The 16,450-nt window shown below is 33.3% G+C and overlaps 2 protein-coding genes across 3 annotated transcripts; both read right to left on the reverse strand.

Annotated features, from left to right (window-relative positions):
- Window positions 1–191: 191 nt before the first annotated feature.
- Window positions 192–5,335, reverse strand: LOC125817969 (uncharacterized). 2 transcript variants are annotated; one of them, XM_049497471.1, is made up of 5 exons: window positions 5,093–5,335; window positions 4,077–4,314; window positions 2,229–2,404; window positions 1,691–1,982; window positions 192–563 (listed from the first exon to the last, which is right to left on the reverse strand). In XM_049497471.1, exons 1-5 carry the CDS (start codon window positions 5,163–5,165, stop codon window positions 497–499), a joined length of 846 nt encoding a protein of 281 aa, XP_049353428.1. In that variant the 5' UTR covers window positions 5,166–5,335; the 3' UTR covers window positions 192–496. The 2 variants fall into 2 exon arrangements, with proteins under 2 accessions (XP_049353428.1, XP_049353429.1); XM_049497472.1 differs by having other exon boundaries at window positions 5,070–5,310.
- Window positions 5,336–6,341: 1,006 nt separating this feature from the next.
- On the reverse strand, window positions 6,342–10,681 carry LOC125817957 (uncharacterized). The gene is made up of 8 exons (XM_049497461.1): window positions 10,460–10,681; window positions 9,010–9,504; window positions 8,603–8,777; window positions 7,973–8,270; window positions 7,546–7,618; window positions 7,368–7,458; window positions 7,060–7,139; window positions 6,342–6,813 (listed from the first exon to the last, which is right to left on the reverse strand). Exons 1-8 carry the CDS (start codon window positions 10,559–10,561, stop codon window positions 6,553–6,555), a joined length of 1,575 nt encoding a protein of 524 aa, XP_049353418.1. The 5' UTR covers window positions 10,562–10,681; the 3' UTR covers window positions 6,342–6,552.
- Window positions 10,682–16,450: the final 5,769 nt, after the last annotated feature.

The raw sequence follows: 16,450 nt of genomic DNA on the forward strand, positions 1-16,450 counted from the left end.
GACAACTATTTTTAGAAATCACGACAAATAATTTGAAATTCAAAATGATAAAGTGTTGCATACTCTTGATTGAACATAACTTATAACAAATAAAACCAACTTGACATTGGAGTAAACATTTCTACCAAAAAAAAAAGACATAGAGTAAATCAAAATCATTTGACATTTTTGAGGAACAAATAGAACTTTTTTTCCATTCATTATTCATAAGCTTTCATGTTACAACATGATTCATTACATTGTAAATGCTCTCAAATGGGAAATGATAAAACACACTTTGAATCCTATTTAGTAAGTGACTAGAACACTTCCATTAACAAACTAAACAATGCATGAACAAACGTGTGTTCCTCTCCTCTACTCAAAGTGATTTCGACTCCAAATAGAAGCACGAAGGAAGCACAACTGCATCGAGTCAAGTTTTTATGAATTGTTCTTTACAAACTCAGGCACGAGGTTCGTTTTTCTGAACAGCTTCAACTTGAACAGTGGCTTGCTAATCTCCGGTTCCATCTTCCAGTAGTGAGTGTCTTTCAAGGATAGCAACGGTCTCCTCCTTTGCACTGTCATAAGTAGAGTAATTCATCAAATTTAAGCACAACAATAGTATAATGACTTTCTAGTCCAAACGGTAAAAACTGAAGAATAGTTGTTTCAACAACACAAAAATAATTGTATACAACAAGTGCATGACAGACATTGTCTAGAGGAATTGCACCAGACAGAAATCTAGATACATGAAGGTCGTTTTGTCCCTCGAAGGCTCAAACAATTATTTTTTTGCAAAAGCATAATAAAAGGGAAGATGTCATGGCTACAATCAACAATATATGGACTAGAACACATAAGCAAAAATATGAACTAGGCAAAAGAGAGATGACATTTGTTAGAAGAATGAATTGAGTGAAAAATGATGTAATACGCATTTCCAATTTTTTGGAGAAATCCTCCAAAGGAATCTTTTGTGGCATGGTCTTAGCGTTTTTTAATTTCTTCCCATCTGTCCTAGCCTTGGTGGATAGAGTTATCTAGTACTGTTATCAGTACTTGTTGCTGGTAGGAGGTGACATGTATTCCATGGAATTAGTCGATCTGGTACTGGTATTAGTACTTGTTGTTGGTAGGAGGTGACATGTATTCCATGGAATTAATCGAGGTGCACAAAAGTTGGGCCGGACACCACGATTATCAAAAAAATAAATGAAAATTCCATGGTTTGAAGTCCCACTGGAACTTCTAGTCAGAAAGCAAAGGAAAAGCTAAGGTATAAAGTTAGAAGCCTTTTAGGCACTGATTGAAGCATTTCCTTCTAGTCTGACTCTTTCATGTCTAAGTATTTTGCCAATTTGCCATTGCTAACGGATAAGTGATGAAACAATTGGAGAAGTGAGAGCAGTTTCTGGCATGCATCAAAGAAAGGTTGAAATATCCAGGCAAGCTGATGCTTTCATTGCCCTTCCCGACACATGACTAATAAGACGACTTTTAGACGAATGCCAAGTTTAAGCATGCTTAAAAATCTGGTTCTTTTTACCTAATCTCTACTTCTCTAAATTAATAAGCATCAGCTCAAGTGTTTTCTGGTTCAACTCATTCATTTAAGAAGTCGACTCTTTTGAAGCATTCTCAGAAAGATATCAGTTCATCTCAACAGTAGTTTGCACCTAGTCCCTAGGTACTGGAAGCTTACCTTCCAGGTCTTAGAATCTTGTACTTCCCCAGCTTAGTAAGATCCACCACTGTCGATCCAGCTCGCCCAGCTGGAAGAATTCCACCATCATAGACATATGCACAGTGCTCCCAGAGGTTCTCAAAATCTTTGATGTCTATGCTACTAGGTTGTCCGCTGAGGTTTGCACTAGTAAGCGCAAGGGCACTTCTAGAACCACGGGCAATCACCCTGATGAAGTTACAGTCTGGCACTCGAACCCCTATGCTCTCTAATCCAGGGTTTAATGACTTCTCAAGGATACTTGACTCACCTGCAGAATATCTGAATTCAGCATCCAGTACAGAAGATTCATAAGAGAAAGATAAAAGTTTCTGAAACTACTGAACACGGGCCAGTGTTTGCATAGGAGAGTGACTCATCTTGCTCCTTATTCAAGTGTGTCAACAAGTTACTGTCAGTTAGTATGTTACAATGAAGCAGTACTAACTTATGATATTTAACCTCTGAAGGATACCCGTGAATGCAGCATTTGTTGACATAACATTTAACTACTAACCTCGCCTTAAGACCAAAGTCACGGGTCCAGGAAGCAGGCAGTCAAGCAAGCCATGAGGCAGATGATCTGTCACAGCATAATGTTTTATGTCATGAACATCGCCAACACAAATAGCCAGAGGACTTGTATGCTTACGTCCTTTGATCTCATAAATACGATTCACTGCCTCAGCAGAACTACAGCAATTCATCATATAAAATTAAATCAGACTTCCCATAAATACGACTTAGATAAATAAACAACAAAGTAAATTGTCTTTTTGATAAATTTCTAGGTCAAACGAACAGTGAAACAACAAGAATGTTTGAGACTTTCTGTTCAGTCAAGAAGTTAATGCAATAGCCTATGAAGGATAGGCTTTTAAAAATATATACATGAAATTTGCCACTTTGGTTGCTAAACAATGAAAAAGGATGAACTCCATATACAAATTTCACGCAAAAAGAAATGTCTTTTTCTTTCTTTGTTGCTCATACGGAGGACTATATGAACTCACTAGCACAAAGAGAAATGCCATCAATCTTCCTTAAGGAGTCATGACCTTGATTGCTCTCCTCAATGTCAGTTATGTTCTCAGTTGCATTGTCAGCTAGAAGCATGTTTGGCAAACAGTATCACTAATATAACCACCTTTTACTGCTTCTTTGTAGTTAATTAATCTGTCTACTAGAGATTCCTGAGACGCTGTTTGATGATTTTGTGCCTTGCCCTCAGCCAGCATCATATTCAATTTGAAACCAATGCGGTGTAGTGACTTCAAACCATACCAATATCAAAACAGTTTAATTCATAAACTAGAGAAACCCTTTACTAAAGTGTAACAAGAGTGTGCCTAGGAGCATTGCTTCCAGAGCGTTTCCTCTATTCTTTTAGCACTGAAATTTCTTATTGTTCTGATTTATCCAACATCTCATTGTCCACATAGGCTTCATGATTATTAAATTTTTACTACCAGTAGAGATGTCATGCCTTGACCTCCTACTTCTCCTAATTGGTTCTTCTACTGGCTTATCAAAGTGAAGGCAATGTAATCAAAGGCCGATCTTATCATGCTAAGAAATTTAGTAAAGATTATTCGGGCGTCAATGCAAAATCTAAGCTCTAAATGAGTAACATTGAACCTAAGGCAAAAATATCAACAACACACTTTAGAGTACTTTGCAGCACAACTCTTACGTTTACTATCCAAGCATAATGTTTAATTCAATTCTACCCTTTCCTCTCCAATCAGTGTATCAAAGGCAAAAAGATAAAAACAAGCTCTAAGGTTTGTTGGGGATTTAAGTGTTGCGCAGATAAAGTGTGGGCTTTAATAAAGAAAGGCGCAAGTGGAATCATTTTTTATAAATTTGTATGTATAGTCCACGACTAATAATTATAAGCATGAATAATAAATATATGAACAAAGAAAATGAAAAAAAAAATCAAAATCGGTAAGCTGAAATATCAAATATCCCCTCTTCCGAATTACGCTCATTGAAAAGGAAAAGCAAGGCGAAGCACTCAACATGTTTTGCGCCTCACTTCAAGTCTTACAGGCACTTTTGACAACACTATCTCCAATCTAATTATTTTCTTCTAATACAAAATAGACCAAAACTCAAGAGTACTAACAGATTATTTGTACCAAGCAGCAACAACAACATATCCAGTTGCAATCCCACATGTGGGATCTGAGAAGGGGAGGACGTACACAGTCCTTACCCCTACGTTTATGGGATAGAGAGGTTGTTTCCGAATTTATTTGTACCAAGCATGCTCATAAAATTACATTACTATGTATCTAACATGACATTTTTTGTGTGTTGAACTTATCATCAAATGAAAAATAGCAAAGTAGAGGCATACCAAGCATCACAAGCAAAGCCATATAGTGTGTCAGTGGGAACAGCTATGACTTTCCCAGCCCTGATAGCTTCAATTGCCTCTTGACCATAATCTTCTGCTGCAGGAGACACTGTAGCCTTCTTAGTCTCCACATTCCCATCAGGGTTATCCAAACTCCAAGCCATTTTCTTCACACTAACTGCACTAAAACCCTTCCTACTTCTTGCCCACAAGTTCAAAAATCCAATTTTTTCCACCCCTGCCATCAAAAAAAGAAACAAGAAACCAAAAAGTTTTAATCTTTGTAAGGTCTAAGCTAAACTGGAAACAAAAACTATAAGAAAGACTAAGGGTATGTTTGGTAGGAGGAAGTATTTTGCAGTTTTCTCATTTTTAGTTGCTCAAAATATTTGGAGGAAAAACTCTTTCCTAGTGAAAATAGAAAAACAAGTTCCAATTCTGGCATGATTGTCCTCCACCCCCACCCCCACACTATCTCCATCATACTCCACCCCATCCTCTCATAGCCTCCATCCCCCACACCCCCCACACCTGCACTCAGCTCATCCTCATAGTATCCACTAGATTATATACAAATATTTTTGAAATAATATTACCTGAATATGTACTGAATACAAGAAAATAAGTAAAAAAAATCATTCTTTTTCCAAGATTGCATTTTTATTCATACCAAGCACACTCTCTCCACCATACTCCACCCCATCCTCTCATATCCCCATCCACACCACCCCCACACCTATAACCAGTACTAGCACTATTTGTCTAGATTATATACAAATATTCTTGAGACAATATTGTACTAACAAAACACAAGAAAACATATCAAAAAAATCACTTATTTTTCTCCAAGAAAGCATTTTTATTCATACCAAGCACACCCTAAAAGGGAAGATAAAGTTGTAAAATATTCCTGGAACAGATAAAAGTGAAAATTGCAGTGCTGACATAAACATAAAGAGTACAATAAAAGAAGAAAAAGGGGAGAAGACTAACGATGAGTGAATATGAAAGAGCACCTCGAGAAGGGTATATGAAAGAGTTGAAAATAGGCAGAATTTGGACTATTTTTGTGGGTCTGCTGCAATTCATCAAGCTGCCCTGCTGCAACTTTGCTCTGTTTTTTTCTATATATATCTCAAGAAAGTGTAGTCTACAGACTATGTATGCCCTATTTGGTTGGAGGTTCAGCCGCCAATTGCTACACACATTTTATCAACCTTAACATGTCATGAGGTCTAAATTGGTAGACCCGAAATCTTAATACCTCATATGGTCGATTGGAAACAAGAATTCATCGTTAAAATAAAAATTGTATGTCCAAATTCACAGTCAAAATAAAAGGTTTGACTTTTGACATACAAACGGTTATATACAAATTAAGACAGCGAGAGTATTGACTTTTTATACTATATATGTTTGTGCAGCATATCAAATGATCCCTAAGAGATGTGATTAAAAATTGTATGTCCAAATTCACAGTCAAAAAGGTTTGACTTTTGACATACAAACGGTTATATACAAATTAAGACAGCGAGAGTATTGACTTTTTATACTATATATGTTTGTGCAGCATATCAAACGATCCCTAAGAGATGTGATTGAAGGTATGAAATCTTGAGTTCGAGTTTTAGTTTAGAAATAAAAAAATATTTACTAGGAATTAGTAGGAAACACTTTCCTGCTACATGTCATGAAATTAAGTTAATTAGGGTTTTTTTTCTTCAAGTAAACTTCACTAGGTATCCTAATTTTTTTTTTACCTTGACCTAAAATGCTTTAATTCATCTAAAAAATAATTTAACAAACACATGCTAGTTAGACCAATATGTTAAGACTTGTCAATAATTTAACGAGATAGGTAGAATGAAGATATAAGATATATTCAGACTTCTCAATCCTGCATAACTTGTGGAAAGTTGAATAATGCAAATTAATTTTATCAATCTAGTATAACTTGCGAACAATTAAAAGATAAATAGAAAAAAAATTACTTTAAATCATGCATCTAATATGTCCTCTTTTTGGTGGACAGAGTAACCTGGTGGGAGGTAACATATATTTCGTGAAAATAGTCGAGGTGCAAACTAACTTGAACACTACGATTATCAAAAAAATAAATCATACACTTGTCCGACTTGACTTGTGAACACGACAAGTTTGTCCATCTGTCATGTCTTATGAACAAGTTAAAAATCGGATCGAATGAAAATTGTACTTAAAGTCATAGTCGTTCATCATGACTCGTAAAATCGTAATTTTCCCTTAAAAACACCTTTCTATACTCTCTTCTACTTATATATGCATTTCACTTTTTACATATTCTTTCAGCAATACAAACAATAACATCAACTATTTCTGTTTTTCCTGTAGTAGAACACAATAAACTTCTAATTTGTATTAAACATCAATCTCCACAACTCTGTATGAACAAATCACTCAACTCTTTTTTGGCTATAACAGTAACATAAGACACAATCTAGCTCCAACTAAACGTCTCGGGATTTTCTATATCGTGCTGATGATTTTGAGGACCTACACGAGACGTTGTAGCAGGTTGATTCATCTGTGGCCATCCTCCTGGAGGCAAAATCATCTCTGCATTTTGCTGCTGTTCTAACAAGGCTGCTCGTCGCCTTTTCCATCTAAAGAACTCAACGAGTAACGAACTTGCACTCATTGCAACTCCAAAGCCAGCAAATGTTGATAGCAGAATCGAAAGAACTGGTTGCACGCGAACCTAACGTATCATACAGATGTAAAATTTAATCAGCTCAGTATATCTAGTAAGCTCAAAAACACCATTTCCATCAATATCATTAGATACTCCGTTAGTCTCATTTTAAGGGGGCGTTTGACCATAAAATTCTTGAAAGTTTCGGAGTAATCCATTCCTCTCTTGATTTTCTAAAGCGACAATTATTTTGTAACATCTTTCTTAGGCAAAAAAGACACTTGAAATGAGACGGAGGGAGTATTAACTTACCAAAGAGTAGAAGATATGTGCAAATAGTACTACTAGGGCGAATTGAACCGATGCATATACCCAAACAAACCTTCGCTTAACTGCACCAGAGATAATACCATAGTCAAAATACAAATAAAGACACAATGGACATGAGATCCTTGACAACATTTTTCGAGAAATAACCAAACGAAGATCCAATGTATCTATCTTCTTTCCTAATTAGTTGATTTCAACTGAATTGGCAAGTCCACTTGACTTATGACGCGACTAATGCATTTGATAGATCAAAGCTTGTAAAATGTTACCGTTAATGATAAATCACATACCCATAGTTGAAGATGTCATTGACGCGAGTAGGCCTAGTACACAAGAAAAGGGAAGTGAAATAGCAATTGCACCGGTACCCATTTTCCCAACCTGCAGATGGGACAACTTCAAATTTAGTACGATAAATACATTAGATGACTGTTTTCTCTCGAGATAAAGACGATCTTCTAAACATACCAGTAGCTGCTCAAGAAAACAAAAGTAGGCAAGCATGCTGACAATGACAAGAATTGGTAATTCCTGCCAAACCCTGTCCAGTGTAGCAAAAGTCAGGAACCGAATTTTATTGAGTTGCCATTGCTAAAGACGTTTAATTGAAACTAACACCGTGATCTTAGTATTTATAGTTGAAAGAAACCAGTAGAATAAGCAGAGAAACGATGAACGAGAAGAAAGAGTATAGTACTTCTTTTATGGTCTAACAATGTTGTGTTCTGATCAAAAACAGAACGAGACTTTTTTGTTCAAACGTGAGGAATCTTTTATATATGTATGTCAGTTTCAGTAACGTGACGCGAGGAAGGTGGAATCTTTTCTTTCTTAGCTGCTAAAATTTCTACGAAAAGTTGAAGGGCGTATGTTAAAATGATGAAAAGACATTTACCTGTGTCCATTTAATTCCATATACCGATACCTATTGGATCCTGCATTTGCATTTCGAACACTTTGCATACGCAAGAGTGTAACGGGGAGATTCTTGACTTCTTGTTTGCACACATCACATGTCTTGTTACCTTTGATACTAAACCATTTTAAAGCACATTCTTGATGAGCCAAAGCAAGTTCGCCTTTGCAGCTGCATTCCATCTTCAGCGTCTCTCCGCCTTCACATAACTCAACTAGGCAAATTCGACAAACAGCCTCCTCTTCTGGTATATCTTCACCACCCTGCTCATTATCCTCTGAGAGAAAAAAATAATCGAAAGGGTATATCAAGAGTCAAGACGGTGGCATCTTTAACACTCCCTCTGTTTCAATTTGCTTGTCTTACTTTCCTTTTTAGTCCGTTTCAAAAAGAATATATCTTTCTTTTTTTTGGCAACTCGTTAATTCTAACTATCCACATGACATGTTTAAGACCGCAAGATTCAGAAGTCTTCTTTACTTTCTTAAACTCTATGTCAAGTCAAAACCAGGCAAACAAATTGAAACGGAGAGAGTAATACATCAAAGCCTATGAATGCTTAAAATCAAAATCTAACAAGAATCAAATTGATTTGAAGCAATTGTTTACCAGGTACTTTCGCTGGACTCGTAGCTGGAACTGAGGAAGAATCCACATCCTTCACTTGAGGCGTTGAAGGAATAACTCGAAAGAAAAATTCTACTCTCCTATTGCTTCCCTCTTTTTCTTTGTTAATGACTGGTAAAGACATCGATCGTGAAATGCACACATGTGTTTCCTTTGTCTGCAATAACAACACATCATATTTCAAATGAATGCATCAAAAAATTACCAAGAATTCAACTATTCCATCCGTCCTAATTTAAGTGTCTTCTTGTGGTCTTAAACTAAAGATGTTAAATATAGAAAGAGACTCTTTTCGGGACAGACTAAAAAGGAAAGTAAGATACTTAAATTGGGACAAGGGAGTATATATATTGATATGAAACGAATCAAACAATGTTAATAGAACTTACACCAAGTGTTAGAGAGTTGCTGATGCTTCCACTAATAGACTCTGGATTTGAATGAGCAATTGGTGTAACGGGCAAAGACGAGGTCCTCTTGATACGAGGCGTAAACATTTTAGAAAGTGACCATGACCTTGAAATGGATACCTTCTCTTGTTGTGGCACAACTGCAGCAACTGGACCTGAATCTGGGACAGTTATCTTCTCTGTATCCGAATTCATACGTGATTTCAAGCTCAGTTTAGGGAAAAGGTTTCTAATAGTTGATTTTCCACGACACGGGGAGGGACCAGGTGATGAAGTAGTTATTCTTGAATCACAAGTACTAGGTGTCAAAAGGAAATTCACCCTCTTCGGTGTAGGCGTGAATGGTCTTTTAATCTGAACTAACTCTTGAGGAGAGGCGTCTAACGTTCTTGAAGGTATGTCCAATGATAGGTTTGGTTTCCTCCAATGTTTAGCATGTGTTGTTTCTTCAGTAATCATGGATGACCTCTCGATCTGTACAACGAAGAACAAATAAGTTCGTTTAGTAAACTAGTGATCAAGAAATGCACTCGGGGTCCTAACTTTGTCGAAACACAAAGCAATTCACTTCAAGAACTTGATCAACATCTCCAATTATACTACAAATTCATAACACTCCCAAGTCCTAACCACATTAAGAAAAAGAACATAATAAGATGTCTTTACACTCAAAACCCGTGACCTATACGTCACACAGAGACAACTTTTACCGTTGCTCTAAGGCTCCCCTTCAAAAGTTACATACAACAAGTTACAAATAGATAAATCAAATTGTAATAACAAAACAAACAGCCAAGATAAAAACACAGTTACACAGAAGTACACAAAACAACAAAAGACTCAAAAACTCTGTTTACATTTCTCCTTCTTATCAAACAAACCAAAATAAGAAAACAAAAGACTATGGGACAAATACTGCGATAGAGCCAGAATTTTCACTAGGATGTTCAAAATATACTCCGACAGTCTCAGATAAGTTGGGGTCGGTACATCTACTATATATACAACAAGCCGGGACGGATGGAGCTTTCACATAACAGATTCATCTGAACTCATTACTTTCCACGTGAAGTATAAATTCGTGTAAAAATCCACTAAATTTTCAATAAATAGTAAATATCAACCCATACGTCAAGAAATATAATAGATTAAATGCTAAGAACAAAAAAATATTGAACTAATGGAGCTAAAATCCTGGATCCGCCTCTAACAACAATAATTAACAACAAGGCCTTAGTCTCATACAAGTTGAGGTCAGTACATCTACTATATATACATAAAAATAATGTTTGACATGTATATACAGTATAATTTCTCAACGAAGAGAATTCAGATGAACCAATTGCGCGCATCCCTTGACAAACAAGAAATGAAAGCACAACAACAACAAAACAACAAAAGAAGCAAAACAAATAGAAAGCATAGTCACCTTAGGTGTTGAAATGACAAATTCTTTTTCACAAACACCAATTTTTTCATCATTATCAACAACCTCTGCCATGATTTTCTCTTTATGTCCTTCACTCATCATCCAAATATTCCACAATCTACTAATACACTTTGTTTACTTAAAATTTGAAAATCTTGAAAAGAGTGAAAAGAACAAAAGATTATAAAATAAAATAAAAGGTGTGATGGGAGTATTTTTTTTGTTGTTAGTATATAATAGGCACTTTGTAATAAATTTCTTGGTTTAAATTATTTATGAATAGGCAAAGGAAAAAGTAAAGAGGGGCTCTATTATTTATACTTTTTTTTCATTTTTTTCCCACTCCCCAAAAGTGTGGGCTCACTTACACTCACCACTCCACTATCTTTTTTGCTACACATAGTATGGGCAAATGTCATGCAAAATCAATTAAATTGTTTAATATTATTCTACAAGTAATAAGTTGATAAAATTGTCTACAATTTTTTTTATTTAAAAATACATAAAATAAATCAATTCAAACAGGTTTTCAATTGACTTTGTTCAATACTTTTTTGACTGTTGATTCATATTTTTTAACAAAGTATTAGTCTAATTTATCATAGCATATAAAAGGAGTTCAAAAAAATAATAATGTGAATATTCACAAATAACTGTAAGAAGACGTAACAATGTTTTATTGATTTCTTCTACTTGATTGAAGTTAAGGAGAATAAAATAATATCTTTTCAAAATATATATACTTTTTTATCATAAAAATTTGAAGCCCTCTAAAATTGGGAGACTAAGGTATATGTTTTATTTTTATAAGCATTTAGTCGGCAGTAATTCTACCCTCTCAAACTTTACTTGTGGATGTTATTATTATTGCTAATAAAAAAAAATTAATACATATATAACGCTATCAGATTTAAGTGAACTCATAAGTTGAACAGTAACTCTATATCAGTCTATATTATCTCTGTTGGAATATAAACCTGAGAATTTTCAATCCATTTCATTGATTACGTACTAAAACACACTCTTGATTGTAGAGTAACTTTTATATATTGACATGATGAAATAGAAATTACCCTAAATCATCTTGCCAACCTGTTATAACGATTTAAATTAAATAACATTAAAAAAAAAATGAACTAAGTTTTTATTATGCGCAGATACTGATAATATATTATACCAAACATTTATTTTGTTCCCTTGCTTTAATTTATTCCATGCATAAATTCTACATGTAAACCACTCACAAAAGTCCAGTCAGAAGTGACACAATTTTACCTTTGCTGTGCTTGTTTAACTAATATTCTCCCTATCTAAAAAGGGAAAAAAAGTATAAATTTACTCTATTTAATGTTAATTTGAATTCAAATTGAATATTGATTCCCTAATTTGTTATTATGGTAATACAGTTCGATGCATAAAGCATTTTATGTTAGCAGAAATGAGTGTCAAGTAGATAGTTTACTCTGATGCAAGCATTAGTGATTGCTTTCACGATTCGAATTAGTGACCTAACTATAAGTCATACGAAGATAATTTTACCGTTACTTCAAGGTCTACCTTGTAATTTGTTGTAATAGTGAAAAAAGAAACCAGTTGATTCTAAAATTAAAAAAAAAATGTACATATCGATGCAATAAGTTCTCGTTGCTTCTGCGAATCAGAGGAAAGGTCGAACCATAATAGGATCTATTGTAGCAATTTTATTATGTATTTATGTAAGAAATTATTTCCACAGTTCGAACATGTGACCTTCTAATCACATAATAATATAACTTTATTTATCAATTATGTCAAGGCGATGGTGACATATCTAATTAATCAGAAAGATTAGTAAATAAGTTCTTAAAATAGAATTTTTCTTTTTAGGTCATGATTTCTTATGGTGCAGGTTGTTTAAAATTTTTGTTTAATACCAAATACAGTAGTTTAAACTAAATTTAATTTTCATTACCTAAATAATTCAATTCATTAATGGAAAATACTTTCAAAAAGTCCATTTTATAAGAAAATGTGGATCATATTACCCCATGTGTCAAATTTAAATACTTCTTTTCGTTTAAAATTAATCAAATGATATGATAGTTTTTAATACGTGTGATGCATTATAAAAAGCAAACAATAATTGGTTTTAGATAGGTTAATCTATTAATTATTAGGCCTACTATAAAAATAAAATAAAATTAAAAAAACCAATAAAGAAGTTTGGAAGATGATTGAATTGTGACATGTGTTATATTACTAAAAATTAAATTACCTTTATATATATAATATTATACGGAGGAAGATAATACTATATATTTTTTGAATAAATTGTGCCACTATCGATTTATTATCATAATTAAATTTATAGATGGGTTTGAATTTAGGACGGTGGTGATTTAAAGACTTTATTTAAATATCACCAATGAATAAATATTTGATTGTATTAGTTTTAAGCTATCATCGATAAATTCATGATTTAAACTTGATCGTTTAAACTTTTATTATATATTTAAAATTTGTGAATTCAAATTTAGTATTTATTAAAAAAAGTAGTGAGTTTTTAACAGGCTTATGATTTTTATCAAAATGTTATATTCGAATAAAATCGACAATTAAGAGTAGCACCCACCCTTGCAAGTGAATCTATGACGCATGCTCAAATTATTATTTTCAAAACTAAAAGACTGAGATAATCATATTGATTAATTGGAATCAAATTTATGGAAACATTTTTTGTTTAATTTGACATGTGATTTTTTAAATCTAAAATTCAAAAATCCAAATCAAATCTTTTATATCTAATTGGGGTGGGGGTGGGGGTGGGGGCTACCATATATTTGGTGGGAACTTTCAAATTAGTATTTTAGACCCAAAAAGAATCAATATTATCTTTATTGGTGAGTAGGGTCTTAAATTGGCTTTCCATATCAACAGTGAAAAAGTAAAGTGGGCTAAAATATAATATATGAAACTTTGAACTCCTCAGAGGCAATTACGCATTCAAGTATTCAACTCACCACTTTTAATTACATAATGAGTACCTCACTTTTGTTAGGTGAATGTGAATTGCACCTCTAATTTTTCATTTGTTACATTAACCGATCCCTTGGAACATTCTCGGAAGATGATGAACCTCTTCGATTTGATCTTCGAGAAAGTCAAGTAGCACCTCGGATTGATCACGAGAAAGAACGTCTCTTGATCACTTTACGTTGTGAACATGTTTCATGTCATTTAGTAAGTGGTGATTTTTCACTGATTATTCAACGTCAATTACTTACGTTTTTTTTTATATTTCTTTTAGTATAGTTATCCTCAATCATATGGAATTTGTCACATTTCAGGTTTGTGTATGAAGAAACAAGATCGAGGCTAATAATAATAATGAAAAAGAAGTAAAAAAGAGTTAAAAATGACAAAATCGAGCTCAAGAACGAAAATTGTGAAGTACGTGGCGTGACACCACTTGTACTCACCTCGGCATGGTGGTTGAGGCGAAGACCTTTGACCTAGAAGGTTGCGAATAGATCGATTATTAAGGTTGCTTTTCTTCAATACATTAGTCTATAACTAGGCTAGAAGACCTCTTCTATATGTCTCGATTTCTGTTATTTTACCATTTAATTTAGAATACTTGAACAATCAATTCTTATTTTTTATCTCCACTTTCGATTTTCATGCTTTATCGCTCCGGATTCCGATCCATATGACCTCCTCTGAAATATATTTCTCTTGATCGTCAAACTCAAGCTATAGCATCTGATGACTGTTAATCTAGTCAGATTTTTCTGTTTTTTCTTATTAACTATCAAAAAGGAATAAAGAAAAACAAATATACATCTAAAATAGCAGACAAAAAATGATCACTAGAGAGTTACATATCGATGGTTGTAAATTTTTATTTTATTTTTATAATTTGTAGTGAGAATGATACACCAATAACAATAATAATGAATTCAGAATAATTTTATAATACACTCTTGTCTCAAGTAAAGCATAATAAATAACAAGTCTGCACAACAAATATACAAAAAAAAAATGAAAACAATAACAATAACAACAAATTAGTTCTATGTGATCTCACAAGTGAAGTCTGAGCAAAGGGTAGTGTGTATACAATCTTACCTCTATCTAATTGTGAAGGTAGATAGGCTATTCTCGATAGACCATCGACTCAAGTAAAGCATAACAAACAATAACTATGTACAAATACAAAGAAGAAGAAGAAGAAGAAGAAGAGAATAGTAGCAGCAATAAATAACACGATAACTGAAGCAAATGAAACAACATGTAATACTAAAATCGCTAGATAATACTAACAAAACTGAAAAGGAAACAAGACATGTTCGGACTACCTACTAACCTCCCATCACAACAGAAATTCAAAATTCAAATTTTGATATTTCAAGAGTTAATAGGAACCTTTGCTTTTATTTTTTATTTTTTATTTTCAAAAGACACTATAAAAAGTTTTGTTAAGGAGAATAATTCCCTGTTTGGAAAGCATCCAATTCTAAAACCATTGGCGCTTAAAAAGAATTTTTTGCATTAAACTACAGTCACTTCTACACAAATTTCTTTTCATTGAACACTTTATTTTCCTTTCTTTTTTTTCATAATTAGTACATCCAAACAGATCTTTGCAACTAGACATATTTCTAAAAGAATCACTTTTTTGAAAAAAGAAATGTTTTAATGTTTGATTGAGTCATGTATCGAGGCAGAGTTAGAGGTCTAGTTATGAATTCAATAAAATCCAATAACTTTAGCCAAGAAAATTATATTTATGTTGAGAAATGCATTTAATATTTATATAAATAAATTTATTCAGAGTTTAGTAAGTTATCTCTTCTAGAATTTCGCATACAAAAAGTTAAAATGTCCTTTAGATGTTTCTACATAGATGACATATCCTTAAAATTGAACTCATATCAAACAAAGTTTTTGGAGGTAAAGTATAGATAATTAAGTATTGAAAATAATTAAACTAATCCTATTGTGCTATAGGTAAAGTATGATTTTGACCCTTTTTTTTCCTTTTCTTTTTTCTTTTTACTTTAATCTTTGTCTGTCAGTGATAGAAAAAGAAGAGAAAGCACAAAAGCAAGAAAAAGACAAGACAAGTAGGTTAGATTGTTACAGAAAGGTTAAACTCATATAATTAGGCTTAAAAAGTAAGATTAGGTCTAACTCTAGATATGAAAATATCAAACCTAAAAGTTGGTTAGGTTCAAATTTATCATGTCAATCTAAAGATATTTACTTGGTGCAACAAAGAGATCAAGAAAACAGCGTGTGACAATAAAGTAAAAAGTTAATGTATTGGAAAAATGAAATGAGTTATGGCCGCTACTCCATTAGAAACGCTACTCACCTTTAATAATCAAGGTTATAGGAAAGTCGGTCACTTAACTATATCTAATTTCAAATTAGTTAAGATTCGACTATGTAAGTTCTATGTGTTCATCGCGTTCAATATTTAAAAGGCTCATCGGAATCAAATTGTCTTTTATATTTTTTATTTTTCACTTTGTGTCTGGTGCTCAAATTGAAGCTTCGACTAAATGTAGATCACACAATCAAATTGTCTTTTATATTTTTTATTTTTCACTTTGTGTCTAGTGCTCGAATTGAAGCTTCGACTAAATGTAGATCACACACTGCAGGGCCTCTTAAGGATGACACTCTCAACAAGATTTTCTCCATACCCACGGCTCAAACTCGAGACATCTAGTTAAGGGTGGAGCAGTCTCACCACTGCACCAAAACTCATATTAGTGAACCGTCTATATATGTGAGTTGCCAACTTCTTGTACTTATTGGGGATTTGGAGCAATAATACATTTGCACATTAACTTAAAAAGTAAGACTCATAAGAATGTTTATCTACCCTAAAAGTTACCAAACTCACATAATTAGGCTTAAAAAGTAAGAATAGGTCTCAAGTATACACATGAATTATAATATTTACACGTGGTCAAAGTCTAGATATAGAAATAACAAACCTAA

This window comes from Solanum verrucosum, unplaced genomic scaffold, assembly GCF_900185275.1.
Source record: "Solanum verrucosum unplaced genomic scaffold, falcon-dt-bn FXZP01000253.1, whole genome shotgun sequence".
NCBI lineage: Eukaryota > Viridiplantae > Streptophyta > Magnoliopsida > Solanales > Solanaceae > Solanum > Solanum verrucosum.

Excerpts from the sequence above, each read along its gene's own strand:
- LOC125817957 (XM_049497461.1), bottom strand. The coding sequence starts at position 10,561 with ATGATGAGTGAAGGACATAAAGAGAAAATCATGGCAGAGGTTGTTGAT. Across the intron at positions 7,619-7,972 it reads ATGGAATTAAATGGACACAG|GGTTTGGCAGGAATTACCAA; the intron begins GTAAATGTCTTT and ends TACACTGGACAG. Across the intron at positions 6,814-7,059 it reads CACATATCTTCTACTCTTTG|GTTCGCGTGCAACCAGTTCT; the intron begins GTAAGTTAATAC and ends ATGATACGTTAG.
- LOC125817969 (XM_049497471.1), bottom strand. The coding sequence starts at position 5,165 with ATGAATTGCAGCAGACCCACAAAAATAGTCCAAATTCTGCCTATTTTC. Across the intron at positions 2,405-4,076 it reads GGCTTTGCTTGTGATGCTTG|TTCTGCTGAGGCAGTGAATC; the intron begins GTATGCCTCTAC and ends GAATTGCTGTAG. Across the intron at positions 564-1,690 it reads AAGATTCTAAGACCTGGAAG|TGCAAAGGAGGAGACCGTTG; the intron begins GTAAGCTTCCAG and ends TACTTATGACAG.